The following is a 16,340-nucleotide window of genomic DNA, read 5'->3' as shown; positions in this document are numbered from 1 at the left end:
CTAATAATTATTGTAACTATTTCTCATTATAATAATGACAGGGTACTGTTGTGCTAGGTGCTATGCAAACAGAATAAAACCAGCAACTGCAAAATGATGAATGAGATGTGGGTTAAAAGGCTGGGCGAGTGCTGTAAATGTGGTTGGAAAGGAAAACGTTATGATTTTGCTCAACGCTGCAGAAACTGTCTCCAAGATTTAGATATATCACATATATGAAAGGCCACAGAGGCTCAGTTATCAAGAGAGGAGGATTAGAACAGAGATTAATAGTCATGGCTTTTACACGATGAGATGAGCTAAACCGCAACAAGGAGAACATGGGGGGAGAACTAGAGACAGGTATAATTGATGGCTCAGAAAGAAGGAGACAAGATGGTAATTAAAACATGGACCAGAAAGTCAGTAGCACAGATACCACACAGATTCATGAGATACCCAGAAGAGGCACAAAGAATGAAAAGACAGGGATCAGAGAACAGTGCCCTGGCACAGAAAGCTGGAGGGCAAATAAAATAAACCCTCTGAAGGACAAAATATGGGAGAGATCACCAGGCAGAGGAGAGCCAGGCAAGAAGAATCACTTCACACTAACAAAGAACAGCCCAAGATGTGTTATGAGTGACAGAACCAACAGCAGTGGCAAATCAAAGACAAGGAGGATGAAATAACACTAATCAGATTGTTAAGGAGGTACAAGGCTACAGCTTCATTCTGTCATTCTATGTATTTAAGGTAACTTTTTATGGCTAAAATAATTGTGCTGTTATAGTTTAAGATTCAGAATAATAATATCCAAGTTGTAATGGACAATTTAGTAACTCAGTGCTGAGGAATAATGAGGAACTACTCATCACCTAGATCTAGGAGGCTGGCATGGTCTTAAAATATACTGCACTGAATCTAAAAGATACTCTAATGTGAAAGGGAAGCCTTTTGGAGCAATGAGGGAACAATTCTGAGTAATGAAGCCCCTAACTACATTAATTATTAGGATAGAAATTTACAGCAGTTAACCTAAGTGTTACAGCATGATATACTGATGCTGTTCATCTCACAAGGCAATACTTTTCACTTCATGCAGCTATATATTACACTGAATCATTTCCCTAGTTGATATCATTAAGAAGATGTTGTATGACATCTCTATAACCACCTTGAGGGACATAACAATCCCATAGACATGGATTAAAAATCAACTGTTATTTTTCTTTGTACCGCTGGAGCTTTCCTTTGAATACATATTTCATTATTGCCAGGAGGTCTCCAGAGAAACTGGTGAAAGAAAATGAAAGGCTGTAAATAGTTAATAGAACACTTTATTTTTTCTTTTAAGTGAGACTATTAAATAAAGCTACCGCATTTTTTGGTCCTCTGTTCATGCTTTACGTCGTGCCCCCCGGAGCGAGGGTTATGTCAGCATGGTCACCACTGCTCAAGGAATGTTTACAATATGCTGGAAACTTTGACTGGTTTTGGCCTAAAAGGTTTCAGATGCTGGAGCAGAGCACCAAGTGGAGAACAGCTGGGTGTTTTTCCACTGATTCTTACAGGAGGGGGAAAAAAAAAACCCCTACCAAAACCACACAACCCTGTTTTAAAGAGTAAAACTACATCCAAATTCCTCAGCCACTTAACGTTACCCCTGGTTTTAAATCACAAAGTTTGCTTTCTTCATCATGCTGCAACTGTTCTAACGAGACAACACTAAATATTTTACTAAAAGAGAAGGATGGAGACAACAAACATGAGCATAAGCTCTGAACAGTGTTCTGTATTGCAACATTTGGAATTACAGACAATGCCTTCTCATATTTCTTTAATTATTTCCGGCTTTAAATAGTAATAGCTTTTCCAGTCCTACAAGAATTCCTCCACACACAAATACTTCATTTTCAAGGAAAAACTAAATTAACTACAGGAAAAAACAGCTCCACTTGGACATTTATCCTAAAAATATTAACAACGAGCAATTCTTCGGAATCTGGATTCAGCTTCGAGGAACAAGAAAGGAAAAAAGAAGAAATGAATAAATTAGCTTGTGGTTCAAGCTATCACTTCATTTATTTATTTATCATTGTATTGATGATTATCATTCTGTTGTATTTTTCATTGTGCCATGGCCTTTATGACATACGCTACTACAAGAAGTCCATACAATACAACCCATACAATAGGATTCGGAAGAAGCAGCTGTTTAAACATAGTTCTCAAAGGGTTTGGTACAATCAGATTCTCCAGATCCACTGTAAATCACAGAGTTTCAAAAATATAACTTCTGTACATTTTGAAAAGTCAAAATTTAACTTCATTAAAAATGTTGGGATCCAACAAATTGTGAACTGCAAAATAAAATGAAGTTTTATCCACTTCTATTTATTCTATCTCCTTCTGCCACCTATCTTCACATTTTATTTATTCTTGCCTTCATTTGTTTTCCTCTTTATTAGCTCAGAAGCACCATGTACACCATTTATTTGTCTCAAATTTACGTATCCTCACCTCTTTTAAATTGCCCCTTTTATGATCTAAACCTCCTGTGGTGCAACTTGAGACCCTTTCCTCTTGTCCTATCACTTGCTAGTTAGGAGAAGATACAGACCCTCACCTCACTATGACCTCCCATCAGGTAGCTGTAGAGAGTGATAAGGTCCCCCTGAGCCTCCAGACTAAACCCCCCCGGGTCCCTCAGCCGTTCCTCATCACACTTGTGCTCCAGGCCCTGCACCAGCTCCATTGTCCCTCTCTGGACCCGCTCCACCAGCACCTCAATATCTTTCCTGTAGTGAGAGGCCTCACCAGTACTGTGAAAACTGTATGTGCATGTTTTAGAAACAGCTGTAAAAATGTAAATCTACTAACAGACAGGAGCAGCTTTGCTGGTTTCTGGGAAGTTTCACCCCTCTTACTTCCTCAGAAGAGTTTGAAACAAGTTCAGATGAGGAGCAATGGAAAAAAGAAGAGGTGTTGCTAGTTTCTTATGTAAACAAACAATTTTATTAAGTGACGTTTGATAAAGCAGCTGCTAAACATTTGCTCTGTCTCATCACCACTTGCAAAGGGCTGAGAGTTGGCTCCACAGGCAGGTTTAAAAGGCAAAGATTGAGGGGAAGAAGGTTGTGAAGCATTTAACTGTAGATAGTGTGCACACATCCCTCGATGCTTCAGTGTTCCATTACAACATCTGTACCTGCAGAGGTAGCATTTCATTTCTCCTAACTTGGCTTTTTGAAAAGGTGTTTCCTTCAATCACACTACAGAATAGAGCAGTAAGAACTCAGGAAAGCTGTATTTCAGTAGCATAATGAAGTGTTAATTTGTATTTAAGACATGCCAACCAAAAAGCGTTAAATCAGATCCCATCATTATTGCCAGTACATTAGAACCACCACGACCATTATCCCGAGCAACCAGCAGCAGTAAGGTCTGCACTTCCCTGCAGGTGACAGATAAGAGCCTCAACTCTTACATATGTTTATAATTCAGTCCAAAATCTCCATCTCAAGATGGACAAACTTTATACGTCTATGTGGTCATAAAGGTATTATGGACTCCAGAATGGAAGAGGCAAAACTAAACCACATTACAACTGGGGTGGTCTAAATATATGCTGTATTCATTTCAAAACCTATTTACTTCTACAATCAAATCCTCCCTTCTTTACCGTTTCATCTCTAGTTTTTTACGTATTATTACTAATAACATATAAATGGACTTCAAACTAACTGCTGTAAACCAAATGTTTCCTCCTGTACACCCAATATCTTCCCTGCTGTAAGTCAGGCTGGCAGCTATACCTCAAACACTGATGGTATATATAAATGCTAATAACGTACATGGCCATTCTGCTCCTTCTTGGGATGATAAAAGAGATTTTTACCTCTGATCTTAAGCAACAATGTTCTAAGTTTCTCTGTTAATCAGCAAATAAATGAGGCCAGCCTTAAAGTACATGCACTTCTGATGCCAGCAAATAATGCCTGGCACAGAACTGTGACACTTCCATGGGAAGCCTTTGGGACCATTGCTGTGACTACCATCCCAACATTAACTTCTGGATGTTTAAGTTGTGAATATAATAGATACTAATCTAATACATACATCTCCAGGATACTTATTGAACATGTACTATCACTGGTACATGTACTGCTATGTTTTCACGATGACTAGGAAGGCCATTGTCTGTGCCTTAAAATGCTATTTTGGAACCAAAAGAAACAGTAAAAAAGGAAAAGTATTATTCTTATGAAAACAGAACCTTCAATATGCCTTCAAATGATTCTACAGTCAGAGGGCTAGCGTTCATCTTCAGTATTTTAGAGCTAATAGCAACAGAGGTCAGTTTTTAATGCACCATCTGTTGGAGATATTTAGTATTTGTGATCAACACATCAAACTGAATAAAGCATTAACAGCTCAGAACATTTGCATCTTTCTATGAAAACAAGCTAGATGCCACTTTTGTTTAGCAATCAAGACAAATATTTACTAAAACCTGCTACTTGTAGACACAGCAGCTGTTTTGATAGCCAGAGAATGGGCAAAGCAGCTACAGACTGAAGGGAGCTTAACCACTAAGACGTTTTAAACTTGATAGAATTATTGCTAACTGATAAATACTACAGTCTAAACTGTTTTGTTTTTTTTTTTTTTAAACACAATTCTTTATCGTCAAAGCCAGCCACTTGTTAGGCCTCTGGGAAAACTGCATAAATCTTCTGCCTGCAATACAACTATTAGGAACAATACTCAAGTTCCAATCAGGTAAGTAAAGTTGTTTCCAAGATGATCACTGAAATGGAAACAAGAGTAAATATGATTAAAGAGCCTTTAACATACATGTCCTTGTCTCATTTTTAAACCACATCAAGGCCATACCTACTTCCAGTTCCCTAAATAGCCACAAATCTCTACACTTCTACATTTCAATTCTTCCATAAAACGGGAAATATTTCCCTACGGCCCAGTAAATTAAAATTATGAAAGAATCAGATATTAAAATATTAGCAGTGCAAATATTTTTAATAAATAGGTGTCTACATTTCACAGAGCAAGACACAACAGATTACGTTGAGAGCTACTCTGGGTAACAGTGTTGTATAACCAACTAGAGCTTTTCTTTCTCTTCCATGTAATTTTTCACCAACAAATGGGTACAGGGTTTCTTTTTCTTATTTTCTTTTTCTGTTGTATTCAACCCAGTCTGCAGCATGACACACTGTAATGTAACTACACTTCTTCATTTCCTATACCCTACTTAAAATAAGAGATAAGAACCACAGAGATGTAGCCTATTTGTAACCCACTCTCATTGCACATTTTATGCAACCAAACTAAAGGGATCAGAGGAACAACCTTTCCCCCCAAGTAATTACAAAGCAGCTTTTTAAGAATACTCTGTTAGTACATAAATGCAGTTTAAATGACATTCTAGAAAAATCCTTGGAGCACTTCTTCTAGTGACTTGTGTTATTAGGCACTACCTATGACATGCACTCCTAAACTAAATAGAAAATGTATATCTACAAGTCACCACCAACAGTCATGAGGATTAGAGCAATTCTTTTACAAAAGATTTGGTTTTGACAGATACTTCTACCATAAACTTCAGAAGAAGAAAAAAAACCTTCCATAAACTATGGAAACCACTATTTTGTATTAAAACTCTGGCAACACTGGGGGTTTTTTTTTTGAAGTGAAAGATACTTTTAGAAATAGGGATTTTACTATTCCACACAATGTCTCAAATCACTTTCATTATGCGTCTGCGTGGAGATGTTTGAAACTGCAACAGCACTGTTTGCTGTCACGCCACTGGAAAATAATGATAATAACAAAAAAAAACCCCACCAAAATACCTGCCACTTCCCTTTCTATGTGTTTGCAGCTGACTAGCTACTCAAGATAGAATCCTGTGGCCATTTCAGAATCAAAGTGCATTCAGATCAAAGTGGTTTATGAGAAATCGCTGATGCACCTACTGGGTTCTGAGCTGCAATTCCACGAGGCATAGTTTCTATTGAAGATGGTGAACCATATTTTCACCCATATTGCGGAAGATAAGGTTGTTTTATTTTCACCCATGTCAAGGAAGATAAGGTTGTTTTCTAAAGGTTTACTGTGTCTGCCTCAGCTTGTAATTACTTAATTCCATTCCACAAATAGGGAAAGAAATACAGCAAAACGAAGCATTTTCACACAAAACTTAGATCTTATGAATTCATATTCATAGCAAGAGATTGTTAAAAGGACCAATTTTGTCGTAATGGGAAAAAAAAGCCATAAGGAAGTCACCCATTTCTGACACAAAAGTATTGCTGCTTGTTACCTATTACCTATATATCGTATATAAGCATATATAAAATCTTAATATTGTCCAGAACTGTTGGTACTAAATTAATGACTTGGTTTCCAGAAAGTCTGCCTTGCAGGATTAGCAGTTCCTCTCTACTGAGCACATGAGTCTCTTCTTAAGTCCTGTGCACTGATAGATCCATGGTCAGAACTGTACAGATGCAAGACCCAGGGGTTCTGCACTAGAGTTGAAATGTGAAAGAACCAGCCAGCTGAATATATGCTGGGCTTAGACTAGAGCACTATACCTCTATAAATACAGTATTTTTCATCTTTAGGAACACAAATCCACCCTGATGATTCTGCTGACTTCTGTCTCCATCCAGACAAAACCACATGAAGCTATTTTTTAATCTATTCAATTACAAAATAATTACTTATGAGCATTAATTCCATTACTAACTGTAAAATTAACCCCAAATCACTGCCAGAAAAACAACCAAAAGAACAGTAGTACAGATTCATTATTAATAAGTATCTCCAAAATTAAAACATTTTCCATTTTAAATTAGGAGAGTGATATATCATTTAATATCAGAAATCACTACATTATTTCCAACACCTTGAATCAGTAAAATAAAATAAGCTTAAGAGTGCCATATGACATGGAAGCAAAGATGGGAGAGTACTCTATAATATGAGTGGAAGTAGCTTGTATTAGAAGACACTTTGAAAACTGAGAATACACATTAATCACTTGCTGTAGCGAAACAGTCTAGACACAGCCTTAACCCGTCACACAGCCTCCAGGGCTGACCCATCCCCAGTTTTGGCCAAAGGACTCACTCACACCAAGTACAAGGGCTGGCCTCTGCCAACATCATCTTAATTTGCGGTCCCTGAAGCATTCATTAGTAAACTGGGCTCTTGGGGTTCCTGAAACTTGAGTCTTTCAAATCCTTACTCTAACCCGTACATTAAACCTAAGCTTATTTACAGCTCAGGAGTATGTGAAATACATGTGGACCTCCTCAGCTATCTACAACAGCTTCTCAGTGCAGTGCTGTTAATTAAAACTAAGTTTAAATCCACAGCGCAATAACCTGCTTCACAACTTGACTGATGAGGAGTACAACCACGTTCACTCTGCACTGAGAGCACCCATAGGAGGAAAAAATTCTGAGCAGCCAGTGGACTGTAAAGTCAGACTTATTGTATTAACTTAAGTGCAAACTGACATGTTATTTGAAAGATGTGGAAGGTAATTAATGTGACTATTATCAATGAATCAGACATTAAAATACTAAAAGATTAAGTTTAGTTGATAACAATTCAATCTCCCTAAAATTATAAATAATAGTCAGTGTAAAGAATTTACAGATTAAAAGCTAGAGTTTTTATTAATGTCTGCAGTGATTTAAGATAGTCTCTATTTATGCCAAATACCTAAGAGATTATAGAAATAAAGGAATACAGACTTCAGCCCTGTGACTTTTATTGAATAAAAGTATCTTCACAATGCCTCTATCAGCCTAGATAAGATACAGCCTAATGTTCAGCTGAATAGTTCTAGCAAATAACTTCTGGTTCGTTTCAGAATAATCTGTTTTCGCTAAAAATTATTTCTGTAACTTTGAATTTAAACTGGCTGAACATATGGAAATAATATTTTACATAATCAAAAAATGGAAGCAGCATAACAAGAGTGGATCTTGTTGTAAGTGCATCTGCTGTATGTAAACCACTCCTCCGCTCAGAAAACATCAGACTTGTTGTGTCCTGATTAGATTTTTAATGTACAAGGTCAGCAAAAAAGCTGTTCCAAGTTACTTAATGAAAAGTGTCTTCTGTTTGCTGCAGAACGTTTTTGAGCCTGAGCCACATTTGAAGAACAAGTTTTCACACATCAAGTGTGGTATCAAAGAGGAAAAATCCACATTAAAGTTGTAATTTATGGATATAAAAAACAAAAACCCACAAACACCATATACTAAATCAAGTTAAAATATAATTTAAATACATCTTTCAAATTTATCCCTTACTCTATAAGTGTCCAAAACACCAAGTTCTTAGTCTGGATTCTTTGCCTACTATGTATCTACTCTCAGTTGAAGCTGAGTTCATTTGTCTGACAGGGCAAGACCCGCTGACACCACCAACTTCCATTCTGCTCTACTCCTACCACTTGAAAGTCCATAAATCTGGGTGCCTTGGTTCTTGCTTTACTTTGTAAATTTTTATGGCTGACTAGAACCCTGAAGATGCAGCTTTACGATGGGAAGATAACCCAGACAAATCACAGGAAGGCAGATAGACGAGACAGAGCATAAGTTCAGTTAATAAATTTGACTAAGAAATTGGGGATGGTTCAACAATTATCCCATAGTCACTTACTTCAAAGCTTCTTCCAGTTTGCGAATTTTCTTCTGAGCATCCCCTCTTTCTTTATCAAGATCATTTCGGATGCCATGAATCTACCATTGGAAGGAAAACAAATACCATATTTTAGCTAAAACAAAGTCAGATCTGAAAAAGAAGTTATTTTAAATTAAAAACCTATTTCTTTTGGATATTTCTTTTGCATGGATGTAGACAACCATGTATATGTTCCTAAAATAATATAAAATGCAAGAATAAGGATTAACAGAGATGAAGTATGAAAACATAGCAAATAGAGCTATTTTTCTTCTCAAAATGAATATTATTCTCTAGATTACAGAAATATCAGCAATTACATAAAAAGGAACTAGATTTTCTTTAGATAAATACAGGAAAGCATATAGAAAAATGCCAAAAATAATGAGATATATTCTTTATGGTGCAGAGTTCCTACTTACCAATTTGTGAATACCCAAAGCAAAGTACTTTTTCTCCATTCTTACCACAATAAGAGTACCAAACACAATGATAATAATTCACTTTATTTATGACAATAATTCACTTAATTCACTTAATAATTATTTATGACAATAATTCACTTTAGAACCATACATACTCAAACATTAACTATCTGAGGGTAGAAACTCTAAGAAAAGTAATACTTTGAGGATAAGTGGTTTATTACTAATGAACTCCTGCCCCAGTGAAATCAAACGAGAGTGCTGGAATCATTATATAAAGCTTTTAATGCTGTGTAGTCAGAAGCATAAGAGTATAGTTGTCCAATGAAAAAACACATGTAGAGATTCTCTGCTGTGAGCAGTTCCCTGTGGGTGTTTACTACACAGAAGTCTGAATACTTGGTTGGTTTGAAAGAGCTTCCAAACCAATGGGCTGCCTATCAGAGTAAAGAAGGTATTGCCAAACCTGGTAAAAATCTATATATTCAACAGCTGGCTCAAGAACAGCTCTCAGGAATAATGTTTCACTGTTCTTACCCTGAGCTCAATGTTTGGAAAACAAGTGGTAGATTATTTATAAAAAGCAGGTGTTTCCTTGGCTTGTAAAACCATTTAGCTTAACTGGTTCCTGATTCAGCAGATAAGGACATTTAATCAAGCAGTGACATTTAGGGTTACTACCTAGTATTTGTTTGATGTTTAAATATCCTAGCAGGCAATAGCCACTGTAGACTAATAAAGATTATTAGATAATGGGTAGGTTCTTAAGTGAACAGATTGCATCAGAGACTTCACGACTCCTTTACTTGAGGGACAAGCTTCGTTTAGTATTTACAGGCCAATCCATATTATTTTATGGATTTATATCCCTAGAGTCTTCCCATGTATTTTTTCTCCTCCTTTCTCAAAGATTTGCTTTGGAAAACAAAGCAAAATTGATGAAGAGGAGTACTGCTGCAAAGTTAACTACTAAGAAAGGGTCTACTTTCTCATTTACTGACACAGGTAGAACTCAGTACTTGTCCTTAACAGTACAGCGGGATTGCTGACACGCTCTTAGCCTATGCTAAGTACCATTCTCCCAAATGATCCTCAAACCTCATTCGAGCTTCACGCTGGACAGGCACCACTGCAGCAGGTAGCACGGATGCATCCACCTCACTGCCCAGAATTGTAAAGTTTAATAGCCTAGATGTGAGCCATTTGATGGCATTTGGTCTTGGTGCCTGCAAACATTACCAGTCACTTTTAATCTGTACTTATCTGCAGTGGAAGTGACGTATTGCAATAAACCAATGTCCACTACACTACAATAGCCGAATTATACAACTGTATCTTTATTTTGACCTGCAATATTATTCCAATACTAAGCTTTTCTTGAGGCCAACATTCATAAAAACCATGACTTGTCTAAAAAGACAAACGTAGGCTAGGATCAGACCAAAACATATCTTGGAATGAAAAAGCATTTGAATTCAAGTCCGCAGAAAGCACTAACTCAAACCAAAATCTCACTACAATTCATGCTGCAAATGCTAATACCAAATGACGAGTAGCTATGATCACAATTCATTATTTTATGTTACAAATTTACCACATTTGGAAATGACATGTTTGAATAACACATCCTTTCAATTAAACAGGCATCTAATGCACTCTCTTATGCATGAGTTCAATGTCACTAAAATTGAAGTATAATTTGAAACTTGTTGATATTTAAAGTCTAAAAGAGTAGACAGCATTTGCAAAGTGCATTAAGATGAAGCGCTTTTGATGAAAATTACATTTTTTAGTTTAAGCTTCTGATGTTAAAACAATGCATGTTGACAATACATAGAGACCACATTGGAATCATGGAGAAGTATGGAATAAAGATATATTGGGGAAAAAGAAGAATGGAAGAACATAGGAACACTCACAACAGGTCGGGTTAAGTTCAATGTAGTTCATTATCTTTTCTCTAGCAGCAGTTAACATCAGCTGCCAACAAAAGAAGTGTGTACAAACAGGCCAGGCTTACAGTGGCACGTCTTTGGTAACATTCTCCCAGCCTCCAGTGTTTGGCAATAGACTCCCACACTCAGAGGCGTTATCTCTGTACTTAAAAAGCTGTGCTTAAAATCCTCCTTGAATGTCTCCAATTATTTTCCCAACCCATGTGAAATGCTTAGATTCCAAAATTTACTTCTTGAGGGATTTCAGAATTTAAACCTTTAGCTTCTGTATACAAAAAGAAATTGGAAGTATGCCCAAGATGGTGTATTTTCCTGATAACATTACCTGTTTTTCATATACACGCTCCAAGTGAAGTTTCTCCTGTTGAAGCTTGTATTCTTGATCCTGCAAGGGAAGAGATGTGTATTCTAAATAAACAAATCATATTTTCCTTTCATTTCAAAGTAGTCATTAAACACACACATATTTGCTATTGCATAGAACAATCCATAAAAATTAAAGCCACTTTATATCATCATTAAAGAATTTTGACAAACAAATTTAACCAACAGCATCCACATGTAACAGAACTGTCTCGAAAGTCATGGTTCATGTTTTCTAAAGAGAAACAGCAACTTGCTCTCCTGAACTATTAAAATGCCATTCTGCACTACATCAACTGTGAAATGAAAGGCATAGGAGAAAAAGTAGATGCCAAACTCAAACAGGATGGATACATGATACGGATGTGGAACTCATTATCCTGAGATAGAAGGATTCATTTAAATGAATCCTATAGGAAAAAGGAATATTGAACTGAACTGTTAAATAGCAACAAAAACTTACACAATTTTGAAACTTACTTTACAAATGTTTAAAGTTTAGGGAAAAAAAAAGATACATGTAATTCTTTGACATGTTTCTCTATAATCTCTACACACCTTTGTATTGATTTAACATGAATTATAACAGTCAAAAAGTTCCTCTGAAAATTCTGTTTTTACCCATACAGTCATCTCTTAGTCGTACTTTTTAAATCAACCTTTAAGCAAGAGGTGACACTTCAAATATTTCTTTGAATTAAATACATACAAATATGCATGTTATATATAAGTGCATTTTATTATGGCTATCTAAACATTCAAATCACTGGGACAAGTAAAAAGAGCTGGTCATTCTTGAGTAAGAAACTCAGGGCTTACCCTCAGCTGTTGCTGTCTTTGATGTTCTGAATCTTGTAGCTGTTGTTTTAATAGAGCCACACTGTGCTGCAATTCTTCAATCGCATCAGATGCCTGCAGGGATTTAACAAAAACAGGAATTTGTGTTGCATTCCTCATCAGCTTAAACAGATACATCTTTAGTGGGTTTACATTTATTTCTCAAAAGTGCCTGGAAATTGGAAAAATACATCAAATTGGGAAAAAAAACGTGTACGAGTTTACAACTCTGGGTATGTCAATTGTGTCCGTCTGGTGAACTTAGAAATGTGAACAAAACCACTAAAAATAGACAATAATAAAACCCCTTGGCACTAACAAGTGAAACAAACAAAAACACCTTGGAAATTAAATGGAGTAAAGTATCATCAAAGTTCCCAGCATTCCAGTAAATAAATGTAAAAGGCCCTGTTTGTCCTATGGCTCTCATAATTAGAAGATTTAAAACACAGGCTTTTCTACAACCATTGAACTTGAAAATTGTATTAAATATATACTATATATCTACCTATGCATATTGGTAGATATCTGGAATTTCTAAAGCAGCACAAACAAGATCAGTGTATTAATTGTCCCTTATCTGAATCAGCTATGGAAATACCACCTGTACGTACATATACACACATTAGAATTCTCAACTTCAGATGATTTTTCAGTCAAATTTGGGAATGAAAAATCAAATCATAATTTCTTTTTTAAACTTCTGCACATGAATAACTTCGGGAACTGAAGAGTTCCTTGGATTTATTCATAAGCATTACATTTCTATTGAAGAGACCACTTCAACAACATTTTAATGCCTGTTACATGTGGAAGCATACCTTAGCTGCAGAGAGAGCATGTTCCTGCTTTATAAAATTTATATCAACATCATATTTACTTTGTAGTTGCTGAATGTTCTTCTCATATTCCTGTATAATACGGTCCTTGTCTTTCTGAAGTGAGCTGTGCCTACAAGTAGTAAGCAAACAGAATATGGAAATTGCTTTCATATTTTGGCATTTTACCTGCTCAGTATCAATTCTACAGAGTATGCAAGTCTGCCTGCACCATGTGCTCGCTGTAGCAGAATGAAACACTTATAAATAATGGAAGGATAACATCCTCCTTACAGTGGTCACTTGGGTCAGTTCCTAAATGAGTTCTACATCCATTAATACAATGTTAAAACCAGCAGCAGCTAACGAATTACCTTGCTTTCACATCCTGAAGTTCAGAGCACACCACCTGGTAACGCTGTTCTGCATCAGCCTTTTCTTGAGATAATTTCTGACGCTGTAAATTACTATTTTCAGCCTCAACAGTCAACTGCTGGACACGAGCCTCCAGTTCTTTGACAGTCTGGTTCTAAAACAATAGGTTGAGAAAACAGAATAAATCAGGGTATGCTCCTGTTGTTATTCAGTAGCCTAAAGCAACAATGTTCTTCGGTGGTCCAGAGACACAAAGAGTTACAATAGCAAAAGTGTCATCAATCATGACCGTAAATTCTATGTTGTATATAAATAAATAAATCTTCAAAACATGGAGGTCTGTTCCCCCCTGCAAAATAACAAGTCTTCTCCCCTGAGCAAAATAATATGTGCAATTGCTTTCTAAATTCCTAATCTGTTAAAATGGGAGACCCAACAGATATTTCCAAGGAAAACCGCAACGGATGCACAGAAAGTATTTTCAGAACTTCCATTAACCAAAGAGTGTGTTATCTCTACACACCCTAGCACAACCTGCATGCAGGAAGGAGTATTTGAGGAAAAATCTATATATATAAGATTTTATTGATCATTACGGTGAGGAGCAGCTATAAAAGTCAGCTAGAAAACATATTAAACCATACAGCATCCAGTGAAATCTATAGCTCTTTCATGCTGAAATATTTTCCAGAGTACTTTTACAACCATTGTACGTTTATAGACAGAAATATATATATTAAATTTCTAAATTAGAACAAGGAGCAGTGCACTTAGGTTGCTACAGAATGATAGATTTTAAACAACTGCCTTTTATGTGCACGCTTTGGAAAAACCACATCCAAGGATGTAAACTAAAAGATACTGTAACACCTGCTATGGATTTGGAGGATATAAGAAGGTTGTAACACAAATGCTGCATTAACGGTGCAAATGCTATCTAGTTATGTTTGAAATCCATTAACAAATATTAACTATATCCGCCAATCATCTTGTAAGGTAAGTGTATCTTCTCCATTTTATCACTGGAAAAGGCACACAGAGAAGGGAAGTGCTGTGCACAGGAATATAGCAAATCTGTATCAGGACTGAGAGTGCATTCCTCAAGTGTCTGCTGGTTTACCTTTCCCTAATCTACTTCTCCCCATCATTTGTTTAATTACAGTGATTTCCTTACAATAAATTACAAACATCTACCAAAAGATGTATTTCTTTCATTTTGTAATATAAATAATTTCAAAATGAGCAGAATGAGGACAGCACATGTAGCATGAGACTACTCTACTACTTCCCATTCTTTCCTAAATTTATGTTAATAACCATGGACTCCAGAGGCTGGAGTCAAAAAACAAGATACAGCTGCCCTTCCGGGATGTATGTATCATAGTTATTTTTATATCAACAAAGGTCCAAAGATGAGGGAAGTGGAAAAGTGTCCTCCCTCTCTGTTAATGTAAAATCAAAACTCAAACATCTGCCATCTCGAGCCAGGGCCCCAACCATCACAGGACTGTTAAAGGAGCCTGGACTAATGCAAGAACCTCAGACAGGCAGAACAGTCACCTAAACTTCACCAACTGGCTTAAGATACTTCAGAAACAGTGGAGCCAAGTTTTCCGTCAATGCAAAGCCAGCTGCATGGTATGGTGGGGTTTTGGCAGGGATTTTTTGTGGGTTGGAGGCTTCTTTTGTTTATTTGGGGGGGGGGGGGGGGGGGGTTTGTTTGTGGGAGTTTGGTTTTTTTTTAAAGAACAAATATGAAAAAGGAAACAAGTCATCCAACATATCACCAAATATCATCATTCCTTCCCAGCCCCCCAGCCCTCATGGAAGTTAATACTTGTTCAATGCACAAAACCCTACTTATCAGTTCTATGGTATTAAATAGTTCAGCCAATTTCAGTTGCTAACAGCACTGGCACTCTTGACAACATGAAACTCTGAACAAGGAAACTCTGAAATACCAACAAACCCACCAAAAATCAGGAGACAGAAAGAAAGAGAAGAGAGAAAAAAAGAAAACTAATTTCCAGTGACAGACTCGTCTTTCATCTTAAGCCCTGCCTTGAACTCTACCTTGTTTAATTATTAAATCAGAAGCTGCTCAGCAAGATCTGTCTAGTTTTGATGGTTCTTAAATTCAATCTTGCTGACAGACTGTGTCCATTTTCCCTCTGTATTTACTGTTACCTACGACATGATCTGAATGCTAATTTTTAAATTCAACATTCCTTAATAAAGGAATAAATTTTGTTTGACATTGTCTTTTCACTCATCCCATTTTCTTCCTACCTCATCCTGATAAAAAGTACAGGATGTTTTCTTGAGGATACTTGTTAATTTTTTGCCTTTGTACATCATTTATAGAGCAGGCACAAAATCCTGCTTACATGTTTCTAATTATTCTAAGAAAGATGCAATAAATTAGAATAATGCAATAATTATTAAAATATGTTTTATTTGCTCTTTAATCTAACAGAAGCATTTGATCACTCAGAGAGGAAGTGGGTAAGTAAGAAGTCACATCTACCTATGAAAACAGATGTACTATATACATCCTTTTTTATAGTCTATAATCCTACAGAGACAAAAGTTCTGCTAACTTGAATCAAAACCAATGAGAAATGCTAATCCTTTAGTACAAATATATATCTGAGCAATATTCACTGAAGGGCTGTACTTCAGTGAGTTTTACCTGGGAGAAAAATCGTTGGTTGGACTGGCTGCCAGGACACTGCTCTCTCCCAAGAGAGAACCACTGCACTATCAAAAATACTTCTCAGCCCAACAGTGCTTAGATATACAAGTGCATGAAATGTGAATATTGCAAGAGACACTTGGTATTGTGACATATTTACAAG

At 36.4% G+C, this 16,340-nt stretch overlaps 1 protein-coding gene across 6 annotated transcripts in view; it reads right to left on the bottom strand.

The window, feature by feature from the left end:
- The window catches only part of CEP112 (centrosomal protein 112), a 188,272-nt gene that overhangs the window by 134,832 nt on the left and 37,100 nt on the right, over nt 1-16,340 (bottom strand). For all 6 annotated transcript variants that reach the window (XR_003994412.1, XR_003994413.1, XM_030506576.2 and 3 more), the window contains 5 exons: nt 13,482-13,636; nt 13,111-13,240; nt 12,272-12,364; nt 11,415-11,474; nt 8,689-8,768 (listed from right to left, as the gene is read on the bottom strand). Coding sequence is in view for 4 of the 6 variants with exons in the window: in XM_030506576.2 (XP_030362436.1) it covers nt 8,689-8,768; nt 11,415-11,474; nt 12,272-12,364; nt 13,111-13,240; nt 13,482-13,636 (518 nt within the window). In the remaining 2 variants the exon portion in view is untranslated. The remainder of the gene's footprint in view (nt 1-8,688; nt 8,769-11,414; nt 11,475-12,271; nt 12,365-13,110; nt 13,241-13,481; nt 13,637-16,340) is intronic.

The sequence above is a fragment of the Strigops habroptila genome, chromosome 14 (genome assembly GCF_004027225.2).
Source record: "Strigops habroptila isolate Jane chromosome 14, bStrHab1.2.pri, whole genome shotgun sequence".
NCBI classification, from domain to species: Eukaryota; Metazoa; Chordata; class Aves; order Psittaciformes; family Psittacidae; genus Strigops; species Strigops habroptila.
This window is presented reverse-complemented; position numbering and strand designations above follow the sequence as displayed.